Genomic DNA, 23,026 nt, shown 5'->3' on the forward strand with positions numbered 1-23,026 from the left:
GAGAAGCCCCACAAGTGCTTGGAATGTGGGAAGGGCTTCAGAAAGACCTCCCACCTGATCCAGCACCAGGTGATCCACACTGGGGAAAAGCCCAATGAGTGTGGGAAATGTCGGAAGAGCTTCAGAGATGTCTCTGACCTGATGACACACCAGGTGGTCCACACAGGGGAACGGCCCTACACCTGCTTGGAATGTGGGAAGAGCTTTGGGTGGAGCTCTGGCCTGAGAAAACACCAGCGCATCCACACTGGGGAGAGGCCCTACGAGTGTCCCCAGTATGGGAAGAACTTCTCACGGAGCTCTCACTTGTCCCAACACCAACGGAGGCACCAGTAAGGGAAGCCCTGCGAGTGCCCCGAGTGCGGGAAGAGCTTCGTGCGCTGCTCCAGCTCCATCCCCCATGGGAGGATCGGCGTTGGATGATCTCCAGTGACCCCCGTTGGGCAGAGCCCTGGTGATCCGTGGTCCTGGTGATCCGTGTTGGGAAGACACCTGGCTGGGAGGCTCCACATCTTCCTGGCTCCCTGTGGGCACCTGGATGAGCACAGGGGAATGAAAATCCAACAGGATACAGAATGACAATGGGAATTGTTGACTTTATATCCTCCAGAACCTTTTGCCCCTGCTTCAGGAGCTGTGTGGGCAGAGAAAAGGGGATGACACCGGGCTTGGGGGGCCCCGAGGGGAGCACACACGCTCTCTGGAAGAGAGGACACCACCCCCGGGACCCCCCCTCACCTTCCTGCACAGGTAGAAGCCAAGCCCCATCTCCAGGAAGACGAAGCCCAACACGGAGACTCCAATCCCCATCAGCCTCTTGCTGTGGGCAGCGTTTGACAGCATCCCTGGGGGGTCTGCAGAGGTCAGGACCCCCAAAACTTCTCACAGACCTCCCAAGCCCCTCCAAGGACCCTTCCAATATCTCCCAGCCCTCCCAGGACCCTCTGAAACCTCCTTTGGAGTCACTGATTTTAAAAAATCAGGTATTTTAGAAAAATTGGAGATCTTAGCTAGAGATCGGCCTTGCTGGAACTAGTCGGAGTTAATGATTGAGTGAGAAGCAGGATTTGAGATAATGAATCTCGGACTTAGGTAAAAAATTCCTTTTCATTGTATGTTTGTTCAGCTGTGCTTATAATGAGAAAAGAGAAACTGATCAATGGGTTCAGGAAGATCACAGACCTTACATCTGGAAACCCATTTCAAAGTCACAAGGGAGGAAACTGGAGTTGTACCAAATGTCATTTGTAATGTCAACCATTGTAAAGATAGAAAGGTGAGAGTGAGGAAGAGCGGTTTTCCTTCATCTCTTGATGACCCCTCCTCACCAAAACAACCCACTCCTCAAATTAGGGAGCCCACCACGCAGGCATAATGACTTTTTAAACTCATTACCATGAATTTTAATCCAAAGTGGAGCATGGGAGGTGTTAGCATTATGAATATGTATTAGTATTAATATGTATTAGTATTTTGGATATTTAAGACTTTTGTAAATAAATAGACACTGGAATCTTTTGTCAGCTTGCTGTGCGTATTAAGGGGTGAGTCCTGCACTCGCCCAGTGCTGTGATTAAACATCCACTTTGTAACTTTAAACTGTTGGAGAGGTTTTTTGTCCAATTACAGATTGATATTGATACTGAATCAATATCGCAATTTTTTTGTTAAATCACTGCCAGTCTCTTCCCAGCCTCCCCAGGACCCACCAGAGCCCCTCCTGTTCCTCTCAGGATCCCACAGCCCCCTCCCAATTTCCCCCCACTGCCCCAGGACCCCCAAACCCTCTCCCAGTCCCTTCCCAGCCCCACCAGGACTCATCGAGACTCCTCCCAGTCTCTTCCCAGTACAACCAACCTCATCCCAATCCCTGCTTTCCAATCCCCAATCTCCTTCCAGCTCCTCCAGGCTCACTCAAATCCCTCCCAGTGACACCCAGCACCCCCAAACTCCCTCCCAGTGTCCACCAGAACCCCCAGAACCCCATCCCACCCTCCCCAACATCCTTCAAACCCCTTCACAGCCATCCTGAGCACCTCAATCCCTTCCCCAGCTTAAACCAGTCTATCTCAAACTCCCTCCCAGTTCCTCCCAGCACACCCCCATCTCCCTTCGGGCCCCCCCAGTGCCTCCCCCGCTGCCCCCGGCGCTGTGGGGGCCGGGCCGTGCCCCAGTGCCGGCTCAGGGGGTGCTCCAGGCTGACGTGCTCCACCTGGCAGCTGGAGCTGAGCCCGCATTGCCGGGGGCGGTTTCCAGCAGCACCAGGAGCTGCTGGCTCCAGTCCCCGCTGGGGAGCACGGCAGTGGCCAGCACGTGGCCCGAGAGCTGCTGCTGGCCCTGGGAGCAGCTCAGCTGGATGTGGGCAGGGGAGAAATCCATCAGGGAGCAGAGGAGGCGGCCGGGGCCGGGCTGGGAGCTCGAGGGCACCAGCGAGATGGAAACGGTGGGGGCACTGGGAGAGAGTGGAGAGGAGTGGTGTGGCATTGAGAGGGACTGGGGTGGCACTGAAAGAGATGAGAGTGGATACTGCGACACTGGAAGAGAGCGTGGACGTCTGGGAGTGAAGCGGGAATGAACTCGGAATAGACTGGGAATGGGCTAAAAAGGAGTGGGAGGGACTCTGGGGCCTCTGGGCGGGACTGTGGTGGCACTGGGCGGGACTGTGGTGGAACTGGGCGGGACTGTGGTGGCACTGGGAGGGACTGTGGTGGCACTGGGAGGGACTGGGAATGAAGTGCGCGGCACTGGGAGGCCGAGTCCAGCGCGGTGCTCTCGGCTCTGTGGATCTGCCCGGCAACTGATGAGTCATCAGAGATGCGCGCTCTGATTGGCTGAGGGGCGGCAGATCCACCGAGACGCGAAATGGACCCGGGTGTCATTTGGGGTCACTGGGATGGACTGGGAGAGGCTGGGATGGTCTGCGAGAGCCACGGGAGCCATTGGGAGGCCCCGGGGATGGGCAGAAGGAAGGCTGAGGGCTCTGGGGTGATTCCCAGGGAGGTTTGGAAGGACACGGCCGGGCCCCTCTCTGTGCCCCACGAGCAGCGGCCCGGACAGAAAAGTTCAGGAGCGGGAGGAGGTGTTTCTCAAGATTGATTTTAATCCTCATTCTCCTGGTCTGATTTGCTCAGTCCTAAGTTCAGTTCATTTCCCCGTGTCGGGCTGTTGTGCCCCTGATGGTGATCCCTGAGTGACCTCTCCCTGCCCTTGTCCCGACCCACGAGGACTTGGATTTGTTTCAGTTCAGTGGAATTCATGGTGATCTGGGGGGAGCTGGAGCAAAGCAGCTGGAAAGCACAGTGGGCTTGACAGGGACTGAACCAGGGCAGGAGTTGGGGCTGCCTCGAGTGAGCTCTCACAGTGTGAACCTTCATGGGGTCTTTCTAAGGGAATTTTGTTGAAGTTTGACATTCATTATTAAAAAGCAGAGTCAGAAGTGGAGCTCTGCTTTCAGCTTGAAATGAGGGGATGGAACGTGGGCACTGGGAATTCCGTAACCTCAAGTTGTTCCTTGATACTGGACACTTTAGCTTTGGCAATCTGAAGCCCTTCAGCAGCAATGGCTCTGCCACCCCCTGGTTTCTGGCTCAGACCCAGCTCGGAGCTTGGACAAGGTCTGGGCTTTGTCCTCTTGAGCTTCGGGAGCCTCCCGGGAAGCACCAGCCCTCCCCAGCCCACCCTTGGCAGGACTTTTTCTTTTCTCTCTCCTGACAATTTTATCCCCAAAACTGCCGTGGGAACGTTGTATCCATGCACATCCTCCAGCGCTGCACTTTCCTCCTGTGAATTCCCTGTGCAGGGAATGTGTCTGTGCTTTTCCCTGCTCTGTTGACTGACAAACAAACCTGAGCCCGTGGGACTGTCAGAGCTCCTTCATGCAATGAAATCAGGTTGTGTTGATCATGGCATGTTCTGGAGGAGCTTTTCTTGGTGTGTCTTGTGCTGCTGGAAATGACACAAGAGCCAGGAGGGAACAGAAGCTGCTGCTGCCCGTTGGCTCAGGGCCAGGGAACCAAGTTGTGCTCCCGTGCAGTTGGGCCCTGCTGGAAGCAGAGCCGCCTTTCCCTTGAGCAGCTCAAGCTTGTGACAGCTCCAAACAGGAAACCTCAGCAGAAAACTCTTCCTCCAAACTCAGCTGCTTTCCCTCCTGCAGCTGTTTGGGAAAGAGCCTCAAAGCACAGACTCTGCTGGGAGCCATTGGTGCATTTCCTCCCTCCCGGCAGCAGCAGCTCCTGAGCCCTTCACGGGCTCCTGTCCCTTCCCAAACCCTTCAGCTCCCTTTGAACTCTCAGCAGTCACTAACATATGCATTTCTTTCATATTTAAACTGCATTTAAACTTCTCTTTTTCTCTCCTCTCTATCTTTTTAATCTCCTCTTTATCTCCTTTAATCTCGTCAGCACCAGTAGGATGGGGATGGAGTCTTGGGGTGGGTGTGGGATGAACTGAGGATCCAGCAGAGAAGGGCAAGGCAGAGGGGAGAGGACTCAGCCAACCCTTCTCCTGCTCTCTCCTCCCCCAGGGTGCAGCTAAAGCAAGTCAGACTGGAAAGGATCCCACAAATGCTGTGTTCTCCTCCCTCTGAGCTTGGCTGGGGATCCTCAGCTTCAGCCTGGTGCAGTGGCTGAGATTGGCTAATTTGAGTTTTTTGGCTAATGCACTAAATAATGTGGTGGGTTTAGCGCTGGCTAAAATCTCCAGGGCACTTACTCATTTCTGTCTGTGAGATATGGATTAGGAGAAGGGCAAAACAGGCTTAAAACTTAGAAGCAATAAAGAAACTTTATTAACTGGAGTACAAGAATAAGAAACCAGAATAAAACTTTCAGAACACCTTTCCTCCCCCTGAATAACTTTTTTTTGTTTTATCTGACATTGTCGAGATAAAACTTGTGATTTTAAAACAGTATTAATTATGCAATAGTTTTTATTGGATTTTGTTATGTCATGGAGACTTTTTTACAAGGAACAGGTTTTTTGTGGTTTTTTATTTTTACAAATAGCAGCCGCCGGGGAAGAAATTTTGCTATTGTGATGTTTTCCTCATTTTTACAGCCCTCTGAGAGGTGTGTGTATGGGTTATGAATTCATGGGATGTTATTTTAAGGATGAGTTGTTTGAAGGCAAATGTTTTCTTCATTTGTTTTTGTGATCATCTCTGGGAACAGAAGTTTTCTTCTTCTCTCCCTGGGGGCAACGGTTTTTTATTGTTTTTATTTATTTTTCTGTTCAAACTTTTTATGGGATTACAGTTATTTTAACATTTGGTTGGTTTCATTAATGGATGTTTTTGTTTAGATTTACAGTTTGAATATTTTTTTATAGTTTTTTCATTAATTAAAGGAGATATTTTCATACATCATTGTTTATTTCTATGGCTTTACTAAAAGAATATTTTCGTTTTAATTTACATTTTTTCATTTTTTTTTCTATCAGAGGTTTGACTTTTTTTTTACTGATTTTGATGTTTTTATGTTGTTTTTTTGCGTGTTGTTACTCTGTCCTTTTCTGTCCCTGTAGAGATGAACAAGGTTTGTAGGTCTCATCTGTGTATTGAAAGGGTTAATATCTTGCCCAGGCCTGTGGCTGGTTACTCGCTCTGTGCTGGGGCAGCTGCCGGAGCTGTTCCTGCTGGATGATTTTCCCGTGGCTGCACTGGGATCTCAGCAGCCAGGCCAGCACTCAGAGGCCGCTTCCGCTCCCCCTGCCCGGCAGCTTCTGCAGAAACTCAGTGGCAGCAGAATTTCAGCCGAGCCGGGGGCTGGCCCGGCCCGGCAGCGCCGCTGGAAGGGGCTGGGCGGGTTCCCCGGGAAGGGCTCGGCCCCCCGGGAACGGGACCCAGAGGGATTCCCGGGAGGGACCAGCGCTGCAGCAGAGCCCGGCCCGGCCCCGCCAGGGCCCAACAGGGGCCGGATCCCCGTTACCTGCTCAGGGACAGAAGAAAAACAGAAAGAGGTTCCCAGGCTTGGGTTTTTGAAATGTGGTACTCACAGAGGCAGATCTAATCTTGAATGGTAAAAAACGTTGTCAGTTCTCAGAATGAGCCAAATATTCTCACCCTGCAGAATCTCAATAAGAAGAACCTAAAGCACAGTGGATATCCTGCTGCAGTTTGGTGGTTTTTTCATTCCTACATAGTCTACATAATGTTTGAAATAAGTAGTGTTATAAACGACTTTCAAATTTCCAAACAATCAATCTAATTAACTGATAAAATACTTTAATAAATTGGAAACAAAATAATAAAAAAATACAATTTAGCAAAAGAATACAATTTAGTAAGAAAGATACAATTTAGTAAATATATTCAGGTATATATATTTATATATATATGTGCTGTTGAAGAATGGCTCGCTTCTCGAAGCCATAGCTCCTTGGAAGGCCTGCACAACCCTGACTTTGAGCTAGCGTAAGTCCTTGGCAAAATACTGTATCAAAGAAATGAAGAAGACTAATTGTTAATAAGACAATGAAGAATAAGAATTTAGGATGAGAAATCTGATAAATGTATCTTAATAAGTTTTACTAAAAAGTATCTTATAGAGCTTGGGTGTTATGAGCTGGTCCAATAGAAATGTAGAAATTAATGCGTGAAAAATAGCAATTATCCAATCATAGTAGAATACAGATTGCATGTTACCTTTTCAAAATACTATAAAAATGTAGCTAAGATTGTAATAAATTTGGAACAAGCAACTAACTCACACTGGGTCGTCTCTTGATTCCCGAACCCGTCTCTTACAATGTGCATACAATTGGGCAGTGGTTACAGATGGTTAAGGCATAAGCAAAACCGATGGGGGTACAGGGGGTGCTTCTCACCTCACCTCACGTACAAAATAAAGCACTTCAAGCTAAACTTATATACTGTATGCTTATAAATATTCATTCATGTTTCCCATAAGTTTCCTCCTATTTCTGATTTTGCTGACTTTACGTCACCTTTCTTCAATGGCGCATGCTTCACTTGTTGTTAGGGGGTCTTCAGTCTTCTTTTGGTGGTCTTTTGGCAAAGGCTTCTCCTCTTCCTCATTGTCCTTTGGATAACCTTACAGGTTTGCATGTGTGTACTAAGCGTTGTGTTATGTTGGTCTACTAATTACTCTTATATTTTCTAATCTTTAGGCCCAATGCCTAGATTCATCCTAATTTTGTCCATCTCAAGGCCATTTTGGTCTTGAGACACCATTTATCTTCTAAACTACATCCTGTACCTTAATTTTGACATGCAACATCTGCAAAGGGGTACATCTGCTTTAAAACACTGATTCTTGATAGTTTCTAATAACAACTTTAGTAACAGCTGCAATTTAGTTAGCACAAACCAATTCCATTTATTACACTGGGAATGGGGAATCTCTGTGCTTCCATTTCCAGGTGAACCCCCCTTCCTGGGCACAGAGACCCCCTGGAACGTTCATTTCAGGGCACCTGGTACCCCCTTACCCAGCCCCAAAAACCCTTGCACCCCCTTATCTGGAACCTGGAATCCCCTGAACCCCCATTCTCGGGAATGGAAACCTCCCAGAACCCCCATTTCTGGGAACCAAGACCCCCCTGAATCTCCATTTTCATACACCGGGACCCCCTGAACACCAGAACAGAGGAAGGGACCCCCCTGAACTCCCATTCCGCTGCAGCAGGACCCCCGTGCACCCCTGTATCCAGGACTGGAACCCTCCCAAACCCTCCATCCTCACACCCTGGGACCCCCCTGCAGCTGAGCCAGGGACCTGCCAAAATGAGAATGGATCCCCCAAAACCACAGCTCTTCCTTTTAAACAGAAAAGGGGAGATGTTGTGGTGTGTTTTTGTTTAAAGTTTGAAGCTGTTTGTATAATTGGTTTGTTCTGTTACCCCCCTGCTTTGTTGGTTTAACCCAAAGTTATCTCCTCCCCTGCCCTGCCCATCATTGTATCCCAACCCCTTTTTCCAGCACCTTCCCTATCAATCTTGTCCACCCTGCCCCTTGTTCCCGAATGTTCCCTGTCAATCCTGCCTTATGCCAACCCCCTGCTTGGACGTCCCCTTTGGAAATCCCCTAATCCACAGCACCCCATTGGTCCATGTGTCCTATTCCCCTCCCCAGGATATCCCTCACTGGTTGAAGTTTTGTATCCACCCCTGGACCCTCCCCATATATAAATTGCTGTAGGCTTGTATTCTGTGTCTTTTGCTCCTGATGCTGCTGGGAACCACCCCTGGCAATGCGGGCTCAGCTCCAGCTGCCAGGTGGAGCACGTCAGCCTGGAGCACCCCCTGAGCTGGCACTGGGGCACGGCCCAGCCCCCACAGCGCCGGGGGCAGCGGGGGAGGCACTGGGGGGGCTGGGAGGGGGATTTGGGTGTGCTGGGAGGAACTGGGAGGGAGCTTGAGATAGATTGATTTAAATTGGGAGAGGAGTCTGGGGATCAAGAATGGCTGAGAAGGGGATTTAAAGGATGTTGGAGAGGGTGGGATGGGGTTCTGGGGGTCCTGGTGGAAACTGGGAAGGGGTTTGGGAGTGCTGGGTGTCACTGGGAGGGATTTGAGTGAGACTGGAGGGGCTGGAAGGAGATTGGGGATTGGAAAGCAGGGGTTGGGATGTGGTTCATTGTGCTGGGAAGAGACTGAGAGGGTTCCTGATGAGTCCTGGTGGGGCTGGGAAGGGACTGGGAGAGGGTTTGGGGGTCTTGGGTGGGCTTGGAGAGACTAGGAGAGTGCTTGGAAGGGCTTGGGATGTCCGTGTGAGGTTTTAGGGGGGATCCTGACCCCTGCAGACCCCCCAGAGATCCCACCGGACGCCGCCCACAGCAAGATGCTGATGGGGATCGGGGACTCAGCTTCTACCTGTGCAGGAAGGTGAGGGGGGTCCTGGGGGTCATATCCTCCCTCTCCTGGAACGTGTGTGCTCCCCCGGGGCCCCCAGCCTGATGTCACCCCCTTTTCTCTGCTCCCAGAGCTCCTGAGCCTCTGGTGGTCGCAGCCCCTCCCCGTGGCCTTGCACCCGGCCAGGAGCCCCCGTTCCATCCCTGCAGTGATTCTGGAGGGGTCGTGTGTCCTCCCAGCCCTGCTGTCACTCTGCCCCTGCCTGGCTGCTCCCAGTGTTCCCAGTAAAGCTTCCCAGTTCGCCCCTGTCCCGTTTATGGGGGGCAGTGGGGAGGGACATGGGGAGACCCTGTGGGGGGGCTGTGGCAGGGACAGACCCTGCCCCAGGATGGATCAGGACCCCCGTGTGTCCCCCCCCATGTGTCATCCTGTTCTGGGGACTCCTTGGGAGACACCAAATTCCAGCATGGCACCCAGCAAACCCTAAAAAGCACTGGGACCCCTGAAGCCACCAGGGAAATTTGGGGAGGGGGTGAATGGGCGGTACCTGGACCATGCCAAGAGCCCAGCACTGCCGCAGCTTGGCCTGCCCCAGCTCCTCCCGTGGAATGTGAAGGAATTGGAAAAATGGGGATTCAAGGGTGGGCGCTGGGCCGGGGGTGAACAGGAGAAGAGATGGAGGAGGAGAAAAAGGGCCAGAGAGAAGGAGGCAGGATGGAGGAGGCAGGATGAAGAAGGAGGAGTGAGACTCATCCAAACCCAATATGGGGCTCCCATGACTCTCTTTTCCCCTGCTCCTCCACTCCTGCCCCACTGCCAACCAATCCACCACCCCACCTCTCCTATCCCCCCTTTCACTCAATTCCAGCACCTCCTGGCAGCATTTCTTTGGGAGAAATCCCTGAGTTTGAGGATTTTTGGGGTGCAGTTCTGGAGGGGGACAGCTCTGTCTGGCTTTCCCCTCCCTGCTGTAGCCTCTCAGCTGCCCCACACACCCTGGGGGTGCTGGGATTTCCCTCCTGGGCACAAGGACGTTCATTCCCTTCCAGGAGCCCAATGCCCGGCTGGGGCTCCAGGCCAGGGGGTCCTTGAACAGCTGCCCCAGAACCTCCACCAGGGGCTCCCAGCGCAGCCGCAGCCGCTCGGCCTGAGCTCCCCAAAGCCCTCAGCAAGCCCCAAGTCCCTGCCAGGAACCCTCAACTCCCTCAAACCCAGCATCCCCCACAGCCCCTGCAAGTTCCCCCCATGGCAGCGGCCACAGCCATGTCCCCACGTCACTGGCCATGTCCCACCATGTCCTCACCCAGGGCTGTGTCCCCACCATGTTTCCATCCCTGGCACTGTCCCCCACGTCTCCATCTGTGCCCGTGTCCCCCCATGCCCCATGAATGGCCACGTGTCGCTCTATTAGGAACGGCGAGAAGAACAACACAGACTCTCTTGGGAGTCGATCAGGAGAATTTCTCTCTGGTTTATTACCTCAGGTCTTTTTTCTAGACTGATACAGTCTAAAGTCTAAAGATACAGTGAAAAGTACAGAAAAGAAATTCTTACTGGTTAGTAAACTACCACATCACCATCATTGGTCAGTGGGGTACACCACCCCTCAGCACCTGCAAGGCTGTTCTCCATCTCTGAGGATTGTTTTAATTCCTCCTTATGAATTCCCAGGCCACTTTCCCAGGCAAGACTGAGAAAGCTATGTGGCCTGCAATTTCCACAGCCAACTGTGCTCTCTATTTCAGAGTTAGCATCCCCCTTTTTGTTTTAAAATAAAAAAGCAGTGTTTGTAATCTTCTGCTGGGCCCTTGCAGGAAAGAGAACAAACACAGCACAAGAGGTCTCCTTCAACAGCAATTGGAATGGACACTGATTTAGAATGATTTTCTGGCTTACGTTTTTGATGTTTAAGGATTGTTTTCTTTGCAAGGACTTGATGGTTGACTAGTTCAGTGAACTAACATACACCGACAGGGAAGTTTAAAAGAACACTAAAGTGACAAAACTCAAGAACACCCAGATCCAAACCCAGTCTACTCAATTGTACTATGCAAAATCTATAAACTTTTTACAGATCAATCAACAATGCAATTCACGATGCTTTGATCTCCCTCCCTTTTTTTTTTTTTTTTTTTTTTTTTTGTCCATTGGATTTTTCCCTCAAATATGATTGAGGGACTTGTAGAGTTCACATGGCTGTGGTTAAAAGCTTCCCAACTCTCTGCAATCAGTGAAGTAAACAGGGAAGCTATCTGTGGTGTGGAGATGGTTGTTTCATCAGGTTCAGGCTGCTGTTGTTGTTTGTCGGGTTTTGCAGCTGTGTTGCTGAGCAGTTTGAAGTTTGCATGGTTTGAGTAAAGCTGACTCCATTGTAAAGTTGTTGCTGCTGTTACTCACTGAAGTTTTTGCCCAGTTGTTGTTGTTTCCAGCAGTGGTTGCCATGACAACTGCGTTGCAGTAGCCGGCAGGGGCACTGGCTCTGCTTGTGGACCTGTCTGCCCCCCTGCACTGGGCTGGGCATGGAGGGAAGGAACCATGCCTGCCTCTGCCGTGGTGGGCGGTGTCACTGCCGTCAGGGGGCTGTGCAGAGGCGGTGCGGAGGCCGGAGGGGACACCCCTGATGAGGGCTGCCGCGATGGGTGTCCCAGCTGTTACTTGTCTCTCCTTGACTCCTTTGGGCTGAATTTTCTGTGGATATAACTTTTCTCTAGTCTCTCAGCCTCCTTTGGGCTGAGTTCCCTTGGGATCCTCCCTCGTGGGGAGTCCCACTTATCTCAGTCCTTATTATTCGAAGAAAACTCCCGGGCTCATTAGATTCTGGTTTCTCGTGTTTATTGAAGGATCCTTACAAAACTTGGCAGGTCTATCCAGACTAACTGCACAAGCTTAAATCACCACAGCCTGGCTCATCTCGTACTAATGATACAAAATGGCCTCGAACCACACGGTCTTTTCACCTTTATACTAACTTTTATCCTATTAGCTACAGACACGTATATTGTTATTATATCTCAACAAATAAGTTTTCTATATCTACTCGCGTAATTAAAAGTGCGACTAACTCTACACCAATCATATTTTGTGCTTCTATAAACTGCAGAAGCATGGAGAAGAAGGAAGAAGAAGGATTAAAAACTACACCCTTTTTCCTCCATCTTTACTCCACGTGTGGAACCCTCTTAAAATCTGTACTTTCACCTCTGTGTTAAAAGAAACATTTTTCTACTTTCTATTTAATTTCTTACAAACTCTGGCTTGCTCAGGGATATTTGGAAGCCTTTTTATCAGTATTATATATGATTGATGTATTTTTTAAAGAATTACATAGACAGAGAAATGTCCCTGCATTTCTAGACTCCTCCACCAGCGAGGTTTGCGCATGCGCGGGTTCTGCAGCAGGACATGGGGGGGCTGAAAGTCGATCTCCCCCCGCCGGGCCAGTGGGCCCTTCGGATGGACGCGGGGAGGCCGTCCCCCTGCCGCGCCGGCAGGCTGCAGCAGGGGCATCCGTGCTGTCCTTTGTGGCACAGGAGAAAGGAATGCAGAAGGCGCGGGGGGGCTGAAGAACACCATCGACAACGAAGGGTCCCCCGCGGCCGCTCGCAGCGGTGCTCGCGGCGCTGGTGAAGGCGCCGCAGACGGAGGCGCAGGCGGGGACGGGCGGTCTCCATTCCTCTGCCACCTCTCTGTTGGCGAGGCTTGTGCGCCCAACTCCGCGGGTGACGGGTTCTTGGTCTCACCCCCCAGTCCATCATGGTGTACAAAAGAGGCACCCCTGGCTTCCGAATCTTCTATCCCGGCATCACTGTCCTCAGACTGGCACCGCTCCAGCGCTTTAAAGAGCATGCCCAAGGTGGCTGCCAAGCTGCACACGCCGGTATCTCCTGCAGCTAGTTCAGACCATAGGCAGTCTCCCACTGACAGCCAAATCTCGAGGTTAAAGGCATTATCAAGAGTCACAGTAAAACTTTGCACTTTTACTCACTGGAACAAAGTGCACATAGCATCTTCAGAAATATCGAGTCCCATGCGCGGCAAAGTGTCTTGCCACGCAGAGGAGACAAGCTGATCATTAGTTGAATTGTGGTTCTTCATTGTGAGAACCGTCTATCTTGACGGCCCATGAATGCAATGATGCAGACGCAGTGGCTTAACCCGGGACTTTAAGCTCTAGCTTCATCAAGATAAGCTGTTCCAAGCCCGCTCACTGGCAGGGCTCCACCATCCCGTTGGTCTAAAAAACCAGCCCCCTCCAGGGGAGCCTGGGAGATTCTCACTTACCCCTCTGTGGGGGAAGCGGCTGGCTCGTCGACCGCTGGCTGCACTGACCCTTGGGGGTCATTAGATGCACATCACGTCGGGGTCACCAGATGTTGCTCTATTAGGAACGGCAAGAAGAACGACACAGACTCTCTTGGGAGTCGATCAGGAGAATTTCTCTCTGGTTTATTACCTCAGGTCTTTTTTCTAGACCGATACGTGAAAAGTACAGAAAAGAAACTCTTACTGGTTAGTAAACTACCACATCACCATCACTAGTCAGTGGGTTGAACCCTTGACCTTCTCTTGCAAGAAAACAAGGAACAGACAAATAGCACCTGCAAGGCTGTTCTCTATCTCTGAGGATTGTTTTAATTCCTCCTTATGAATTCCCAGGCCACTTTCCCAGGCAAGACTGAGAAAGCTATGTGGCCTGCAATTTCCACAGGCACCGTGCTCTCTATTTCAGAGTTAGAATGCATAGCCATGTCCCTGTCCATGTCTATGTGGCTCCATGTCACTCTCCATGTCCCACCATGTCTATGTCCCTCAATGTTCTCACCCATGTCTTAATTCAATGTCTTTATTTTTACCCCAAAATTAGATATGTTAAAGGAAAGAAGAGAAATGAAAAGAAAATCAAGGCCAAAACAAAAGGATTTCTTTGTGCTGGCTTAGCATCCCTGTGACTGAGAGGGAGGGAAGAAGCTTTTTTGGAGGGGTTTCCACCCCACTGTCTCCAAAACCTTGATCTTTGCCCCACGTCATCACCATTTGACTGTGGAAGACACCCTTGAGCAATGGGAAATCAAAACAGTGCAATCAGTGAGGTTGGAAAAGACCTCCAAGACCATCCAGTATTCCTTGATGCCACCAGAAGATAAGATTAAATGCAAAAGATTTTCTGGGATTGAAAGTCAACAAATATGCCCCCCACAAGGAATTCCCATTGTTGTTCTGTGTCCCGATGTTGTTCCTGCCCCTGTGTTCATCAAGGTGCCCACAGGGAGCCAGGAAGATGTGGAGCCTCCCAGCCAGGTGTCTTCCCAACACCAATCACCAGGACCACGGATCACCAGGGCTCTGCCCAACAAGGGTCACTGGGGATCATCCAACGCCGATCCTCCCATGGGGGATGGAGCTGGAGCAGCGCACGAAGCTCTTCCCGCACTCGGGGCACTCGCAGGGCTTCCCTTACTGGTGCCTCCGTTGGTGTCGGGACAGGTGAGAGCTCCTTGAGAAGCTCTTCCCACACTGGGGACATTCATAGGGCTTCTCCCCAGTGTGGATGCGCTGGTGACTGACAAGGGTGGAGTTGCGCTTGAAGCTCTTCCCGCAGTCGGGGCAGCGGAAGGGCCTCTCGTCTGTGTGAATCCGCTCATGCAGGAGGACACTGGAGCTGGTCTGAAACCTCTTCCCACACTCAGGACACTCGTAGGGCCTCTCCCCAGTGTGGATGCGCTGGTGTGCCCTCAGGTAAGAGCTCCAACCAAAGCTCTTCCCACATTCCAAGCAGGTGTAGGGTCGTTCCCCTGTGTGGATCACCTGGTGTTTCATCAGGTCAGAGATACTTCTGAAGCTCTTCCCACATTCCCCACACTCATAGGGCTTTTCCCCAGTGTGGATCCTCTGGTGTTTCCAAAGGTCGGAGCTCCGGCTGAAGCTCTTCCCACATTCCAAGCACTTGTGGGGCTTCTCCCCACCACGAGGTTTCACCCCCAGCTCTGAGCTCTGGTTGGATCTCTGGCCGTGTTCCTGGCACTGGGGGGATCTTTCCACCTTGCAGCTCCCTGGACTGGGTTTGCAGCTCCTCCTTGTGCGGCATCTCCAGGGCTCTTCCTCCTCTGCCTCCATCTGAACACAATTCAAGAACATAAAATCCTGGTTGGGGGGAAAAAAACAACAGGAGAGCACCTTGGACTGTGGGTTCCTCCTTGCCCAAGTTCATCTCAGAAAGTCATTGGGCAACTTGTGTCTGTAAGAATCTCTAAAACACCAACATTCAGCCCAAACAAGAAAACACAGATCCAAAACTAATCAAACAACAAGATTCAGCCAAAAGCCAGTGCAGAATAGAAATGTTCAGCCCTCACAAGAAATCAAAGCACCAACATTTAGCCTAATAAATCTTAGACACACCAAGATTCAGCCCCAAGAAAATCGTGGATCCCCCTCCCCAGTCACCTGCTGCATGTGGGGAGGCAAAGTTCCTGGGGTGGGGAAGCTGAAGATTCAGGGATGAACTTGGTGCTGCTTCCTCTTCCTACTCCTCCTCCTCGAGTCCCTACTCTACCTCACACTCCTCCTCCTACTTTTGCAAAACCCCAGGAACATAATTTCACCGTTTTGTTCTTCAACCCTGCTTCTCCTTCCCTTCTCCTCCTGCCCCCAGGCCCAGCACCCACTGCTGGCTCCCTCTTTCCCCCCAGTCCCACAGCATCCCACCGCAGGGGCACGGATGGAGCTGGGCCAGCTCGGCCTGGGGCAGCGCTGGGCTCTCGGCCGCTTCCGCCCGCACTCGCTCCCCACTGCAGCCGCTCCCGCCACCACAGCGCGGGGGGGCCCGGCCTTGGCGCTCCCCCCTCCCACCTCCCCAAATTCCCCTCAAGGGGGGCGCCAAGGCCCGGGGGGGAGGGGCGCAGCTGGGCTCCAGCTGGGGAACGCTGGCAGCTGCGGCTCTGCCTGGACACTGATGAGTCATCAGCGCCGCGCGCTCTGATTGCCTCAGCCCTGCCTGAGCCCTGCGCCTGCACCAAGGGGGGACACCCTGCTCCAGGGGGGATGGCCCCAAAACGGGGGAACCCCAGCAAAGGAACAACAACAAAGGCTCTTTACAAACTGATCCCGTCAACCTCACTGGACATAGGGCCAGGGATGTGGACATAAGGAAGTGACAGGAGGAGCCATCAGCTGCACAAAATGTTATTAATTGATGACACAGACTGCTGCTCAGCCAAGGTCCTGATAAATTCATCAACTTCCAGAAGAACAACAAAGACTTAACACAGCCATCAATATCCTTAGCTATACAAAAGTGGGGTGCATATTAAGGGGGTATGTAGGAGGTGCATTGGGAAGTCTGTACCTCTCCAGGACTTCAGCCAATGGGGAAAAGGAGATGTGGCAAAGAAAATTAAGATGAAAAGCAGGCTGTGTCTGCCAACAGCTGGAGAGACCCAATGGGAAATGTCCCATGGCCTCATTCTTTTTTTTATGAATGAAATTACTGTTACAGGACTCCTCTGTCTTCCTTGTGGACAGAAACCTCTGGGGATGTCAATTTTTCCACACACCTTGGGGCTCCTCCGCAATTCCTTCCACCGTCCGGGCCGGCGGGCACTGAGTGCAGCTGAAGGTGCCTCACCCAGTTTGGGGGATCGGCTCCCTCGGCTGGCGGCGACACCGGGGATTGATTGGGTACCCGAGAGTGAGCAGGAGACAGACGAGGGACGGATCAGGGCGGCTCTCAAGAGTCGGCAGGGAGAGAGCACTGAAAATCTCAGCAGTGACTCCAGTGGGATCTTCGGGGAGTAAACATGGCAGGGCACCCAGGGAGGGGACAAAAGGGAAAGCCACAATGGAGTCCCAGGAAAAGGGATCATGATCCCAAAATATCTCTCAAGGGACTGCTGGGAGCATGTGGAGGTCATTTGCACATTCTCCCAGAGAAAATTAAGGACATGGACACCCAGGGGGGCAAGAAGGGAAGTCCAGAAGGGATTTAGACAACAGGGGATGGATGGTGTTGGTGTGCTGGGAAGGGATTGGCTGAAGGGGAGTGTGCAGGAATGTGCTTAAGGCAAGAAGCAGCAGGAGCAATCCATGGGGTAAGAAAAAGGATGATGGAAAAGAGGAGGAAGACAAAAAAAATACTGAGGATTGGGATGTTTCTCTGAAGGGTCTTATCCTCAAAATTTGCCAGCTGACTCAGATCCTTTGTATCCCAGTTTTCCAGGACAGGAAAAGAAGGAGGTCAGGATTTCAGGGGGTTTCTCTGAGCTGGGAGCGGCAGGAGCGGGCGCAGAGCTGCGACACCGGGAGCACGGGCTGGGGGCCTGTGGGGAGCTGTGGGGCCGGGCCGGGGCTGTGGGGCAGCCGGGGCTCAGCGCCGGGCGCTGCCTGACCCCAGCACCCCCCAGGCAGGGCCGGCAGTGGCCCCCGGCCCCCAGGAGGCTGCGGGACGCCCCGGCCGCTGCCCGGCCCCGTGGAGCTGCCGGCCCTGCCCGCCGGGGGGGCCGCCTTTGGACACTGCGGCAGGACAGGGACCGGCTCTGGGATACGGGCTGGGGAGGGGAGCCTCAGCACAGCCAGCACCAGGAAGGAACAGCTCAGAAATGGGGATTAGACCTGCAAGGATCCAGATCATCTTTGAAGCATTTTGTGCTGGGTCCCTGCAGAAAGGAAGGATTTTGCAGAAAGCTCAGCAGCTGCCACACGATGAGCACCCACAGGCACTGAGGGGGGCTGCAGCAGGGCCACAAGAAGCCCCTGCAGCACTTGCTCACAAAGGCTCAGCAGCTGAATGAAGCAAGGGATGAGCAAAAGGCCAAGCTGAAGGCAAAGGCCATGGCACAGTTCCTACAGCCCCTGAGGGATCAAGCCCAGGACCCAAGGGGGCCCCAGCGCCCAGGGGACACCCTCGGCCACAAGCACCTGGCACAGGCATTGCCCTCCTGGCCAGGGGACAGCCCACCCAAACAGCCCCTGGCAAGGAATCAGCCTTCCAGCTGCAGGGCACAAGGACACTGCAAGCACAGACAGGAGCACCCTCAGCACCAGCAAGTCCAGCCCTTGATGGACACGGATTCTTAGTGGTGTCACAGCTCCCATTCCACCAGGGACCCACCACACTGCAGCCCTTGGGAACATCCAGGGTGGCTCTGGATCCAGAGGAGACCTTTCCTGATGGACACAGGGGCCTCTCCATCCACTCAGAATCTTACACTTAAGGGGGGTAAATTGCTGGGAATATTTTAATAATTAAGGCACTAAGTGGGAAAGATAAGTGGGTGTGTTTTATTCAGCCACTGTTAGCAGTTGTGAGGGATGGGTTTAAAATGCAGGAAGTTTTATTTGCTCACAATTGTGACTGCAATTTACTGGGAAGGGATTTGATGGCTAAATGGGAAATGCAAATTAATGTTGCAAAAGGTGATACAGAGGCTGGTTCTGTTCTACCTCTGGGTCAAATGTCTGGCAGAGCTTAGGCTGAAGTGAACCCACAAGTGTGGGCAGCCCCAGGGAAATTGGCAAAATTAGATATGGAGCCTCTCCAAATTTCCCTCAAGCAACCAGGACAATAGCTGTGGAAAAGCAATCCCCTGTTCCAAGGGAGGGAAGGAAGGGCTCACAGCCTGTCTGGGAGTCCTGCTCAAGGCACGGCTTGGGGAGCCAGGGATGGCTCCCTAGAATGCTCCTATCCTGCCAAACAAGAAATCCAATGGAATCCACAGAATGCTGCAGGACCCAAGAAGAAGAAATGAGATGATGAAACCGAGGCACCCCACACTCTCAGATCCTTACACCATCCTCAACCAGGTGCCCTCCTCACACTGCTGCCATTCAGAACTTGATGCAAAAGATGCTTTCTGGGGATCTGCCCACTCTCAGAGGATGCAAACACAATTCTGCCTTGGGCTGGCAACAAGAGGTAGAAGGGAAAATGCTCAAGACATGGACGGTCCTTCTGCAGGGATGCACGGAAGCACCGGCCTGACTGGGGCGAGCCTTGCAGGAAATATCAAAGGAATTGACCTCACCCCCAGGGACTGGCTTAATGCAGGATGTGGATGACTTTATCCAGTCAGAAAAACAAGGAGAAGAGGTAGAGGAAGCCTCTGTGAAATGGCTTCATTTTCAGGCTAAAAAACAGCTTTGAGTATCTGAAAATAAAGAAAGGGCAAATGGTGGAGAAAATGTTTAAATATTTGAGACCTATTTTGACTGAAGGCTTGTGGTGAATTGACTCAGAGAGGGTCCAGGGAATACCAGAAATAATGTTTCCTAGGACTAAAAAGGTGCTGGAACAATTCTTACAATTAACAGGGAATTGCTGAAGCTGGACTGAGGATTCTTTGCTCTAGCCTGAGCATTTGTATGAGTTTTTTAGCCCCAGATAGCCTCAATGTTATGGAGTGGACACAAGAAAGAAAACAAAACTTAACAAAATGAAAAAATAAAATGCTTGATGCCCCAGCCATGGCTCTTCCAGACTCAGAAATCTGAATTGGAAGGGAATATTAAACAGGCCACCCCTGAGCCTGCACTGAAGGCAACGCAGCAGCAGCCAGGGCTCCCCAGCGGGGGAAGCCCCTGGGCCTGCCCACAGATCCTCTGCTCAAATCCTCGGCCTGGCCACCCTCCTTTGCCATCTCCAGCCACTGCGGGACAATCCTTGCTCTCACTCTTGCAGCTTCAGCCCTTTCTGTGCCTGCCCTCGCCACAGCTGCTGGGGAAGGCACCGGGACAATTCCACTCTGCCTCTCAATTACACTCACACTCTGCCCTGCCTGGGATTAGCTGCTGCCAAAATAGACCAACTTTAAAATAGCTTCAAATCTTATTTCTCTGGTCACACTAGGTTTGCCTTTGCCTTGGGGAAAGGAATTTTAATAATTCTTTTAAAGGAATTTTAATGTTTCTTTTCCACCACTCAGCAGAGATGAAATTAACATCTCAATAGACTGGGAATAGTCCAAAAGATTCCCCCCCAAGATAACGACCATCAACAAAACATCAACACCCAGCAGCAAACATCAACCAACATCTCCCCCAGACACTGCCCCAGGCACAGCTGGAGACACCTGGTCTGGAAAAGGCTGAGCAGGAAATCCAGGAGTGCCCACCTAATTCACATCACAGGCACAGAAATCCAGCTGCAACAGGAAACCAAATCCTAACAACTCCACACCTTCAAACCAATGAACATTAAACCAAGGGATTTCTATGGGTTCAGACTGTATATAGTTTAGGAAACATCTATTAAATTCAAATGTCTTGGAATGATTTTCTCTGCACACCCAGCCAAACTGAGGAATTAATGATTTCTGTTGCACATTCTGGCCAGACTCAAGTCATGCCTTGATTTTATATTGTTGGAGAGTTTTTATTCATCTCGCAGTTTTGGTGACAAGACTACACCATTATTATGCTTTTCTTTAATAATCCTACTTCTATATTGTTACTCAGACTGGTAGTGCTGGGCCAGGGTTGGGAGAATCAGTTTTTAGACTTAGGGCAAGAAGTAGAAAAAATCTTGATTGCTTTGGATTTTTTTGGGAATGTGTATGCGTGGCTGTTCTGATGGTAAGATTTTGGTATGCATTTTTGAATATTCACCTTTATGCCTCAGTTTTAAAAACTAAGAGCTTTAAAGGTGACCCCCTTAACTTGTAAAGAGATAGTATAGTATTTTTTTCTTCAAAAATGTCACTTTTGGAGTGGCCAAATGTGAGTCAGCCCATGGCCTCCTGGGAAGAGAAGCTTTGTTCCAGGCAGCCAGGAGAGGAGCTTTAGAAATGCAAATTAACACTGATGAGACAAAGCCTGCACAATGGCCCAGGGGCTTCCTGCCTGCAGGAGGAATTGGGCTGATTCTCTCTGCCCCTCAGCCCAAGCTCTGCCTGCTTGCACAAATGGAATTTGCACAGCTAAAGGCACAGCCCATTGTGAGGATATCTGACTCTGCTAGAGGAATTGGTTAAGCTGCAAAGGAAAACAGAAAATAGGGAATGTTGTGAAAACTACACTAAAACAAGTGGGAGAGAATCATCCTTGTCCCCACTCCAACATGTGCTGTCACTGTCTATGTTATATAGGGTGTATCAGACCACTGGGGTTTATTTGCTACAACAAGTTCAGGGAAATCAGTTGGGAATCCAAGTATGTGATGACTTAATGAGAGAAAAGCTGACAATTGATGCAGCCCTGGCTGGAGGGAGCACCCAAAAATGGGGAAAAGATGAACAACCACCAGAACAAATCCTGCAACACTATGGACCCGACCCTGGAACCCAAACAAATTGATATCAGATACCAGAGAAACCATTTATCATTTCAATGGGATAATCAGATTACAGGATGCCATTGAAATAATAACCAACCAGACAGCTCCACCTCCTGACCTTCCTCCCAGCCACTCAGATGTTGTGTTCCACTCAGATGAGGAACACAACATTTCACCATGGGATGGGATCACATTATCTATTAGCAGAAGGAGGCAGAATTTGTGGAAAAGTAAATGATTCAAACTGCTGTTGACAAATAGATGAGAACAGATACCAAAGGAAACAAGAAAGCAGCTCATGAACCAGTCCAAATGAGGAAAGGATGGAAATGGGAAACGTTTTTGTGCTTCCCCAGCAGACCATGGGTTAAAGAAATGCCAGACAGAGCTGTCCCCCTTCAAACCTACACCCCAAAAATCCTGTAACTCAGGGATTCCTCCCAGAAAAAAATCTGCTAGGATCTCCCCAAATTGAGTGAAAGGGGGGATGGGACCCACAGACTGAGCAGGGGGTCTTGGAACCCCCAAATCCGAGCACGGGGGAGGGGGTTAGAGATTGGAGGGACGATTGGGAAGGGATGTGGAAGAAGAGTAGGAAAAAGAGAGGGCTGAAACCCCCAAAGCGTGGGGGAAGGTGCTGGGAAACCCAAATTGCATTGAGAGGGGTCAATGGACTGGGGGAAGGATGAGAAAGGGGGAGAGAGGAGAGGGAAAGGTGGGATGGGGATGAAAGAAATGTGGTTCCCTGTCCCGCAGCACTCGATCCCTGGAGCGATTCCCTGCGGCTTGTGGGGAGGAAGATCCGCACTGGGGGGTCCCCAAGCCCCCTGCCCATCCCAGCGTGTCCATCTCGCTGGTGCCCTCGAGCTCCCAGCCCGGCCCCGGCCGCCTGCTCTGCTCCCTGATGGATTTCTCCCCTGCCCACATCCAGCTGAGCTGCTCCCAGGGCCAGCAGCAGCTCTCGGGCCACGTGCTGGCCACTGCCGTGCTCCCCAGCGGGGACTGGAGCCAGCAGCTCCTGGTGCTGCTGGAAACCGCCCCCGGCAATGCGGGCTCAGCTCCAGCTGCCAGGTGGAGCACGTCAGCCTGGAGCACCCCCTGAGCCGGCACTGGGGCACGGCCCGGCCCCCACAGCGCCGCCAGGGGCTGCCAGGACACGAAGGGCATTTGGGGCTCCTGGGCTTAACTGGCAGTCCCTCCTTGAGAACCCCTCTCCCCCTGTCCCAGCTCCCCTCATCCCCCTCTCCCAGCCCTTTCCCACCGCCTCCCGGCCCCGCTCCGCTCACCCCAGAGCTCTTCGCCAGCAGCCGAGAGATGGAGGAGGAGGGGAAGGAGGAGGAGGAGCGGGAGGAAGAGGAGGGGTAGAGGAGGAGCAGGAACTGCAAGAGGAGCAGCAGAGGAGGCCCCACGTGCGTCCATCGCTCTCTGGATCTGCAGCCCCTTCGCGCCGGGAGCATCGGGCCCCGCATCCCGCAGCTCACCGGGGACGGAAACCTCGCCCCGAAGGTCTTGGGCCGTCCTGGCAGGATGCTTTGGAGATTTTCATGGAGACAAGACACCTGATGACTTCTAGAGATGGACTTGGGCAGGAGGAACCCTGAATCCTAGGTGGTCACCCCTTGTTTTTTTCCCCAAACCAGACTTCTCATGCCCAAGCATTAGACAAATGGAGGAGAAGGTGGCAAAGAGGAAGCTGCTCTGGGACCCCCAGGCAACAACAGTCAGTACAATAGTGGAGGCAAAAGCATTATCAGCAAATACATCTGCCCAGAGGGCAGAACTGGTTGCCTCAACCAGAACACTAGAATTAAGTGAAGGGAAAACGGTAAACATATGGACTGGCTCAAAGTATGCTTTTGGGGTGGTGCATGTACACAGAGCACTGTGGAAAGAAAGAGTACTGCTGTCTCCTCAAGGCACACACATTAAACATCAAGATGCAGTCCTGCAATT

At 51.7% G+C, this 23,026-nt stretch overlaps 2 protein-coding genes across 2 annotated transcripts in view; one reads left to right on the forward strand and one right to left on the reverse strand.

Moving 5' to 3' along the window:
* LOC131588565 (zinc finger protein 239-like) overlaps positions 1–23,026 on the forward strand; it is a 129,906-nt gene that overhangs the window by 14,999 nt on the left and 91,881 nt on the right. The window lies entirely within an intron of this gene.
* On the reverse strand, positions 10,419–15,311 carry LOC131588618 (zinc finger protein 3-like). Its single transcript, XM_058857570.1, has one exon. It carries the CDS (start codon positions 14,941–14,943, stop codon positions 14,263–14,265), a length of 681 nt encoding a protein of 226 aa, XP_058713553.1. The 5' UTR covers positions 14,944–15,311; the 3' UTR covers positions 10,419–14,262.

This window comes from Poecile atricapillus, chromosome 26 (genome assembly GCF_030490865.1).
Source record: "Poecile atricapillus isolate bPoeAtr1 chromosome 26, bPoeAtr1.hap1, whole genome shotgun sequence".
NCBI lineage: Eukaryota > Metazoa > Chordata > Aves > Passeriformes > Paridae > Poecile > Poecile atricapillus.

Bases quoted from the DNA above. Each gene is read 5' to 3' on its own strand.
- LOC131588618 (XM_058857570.1), bottom strand. From the start codon at position 14,943: ATGTTCTTGAATTGTGTTCAGATGGAGGCAGAGGAGGAAGAGCCCTGG.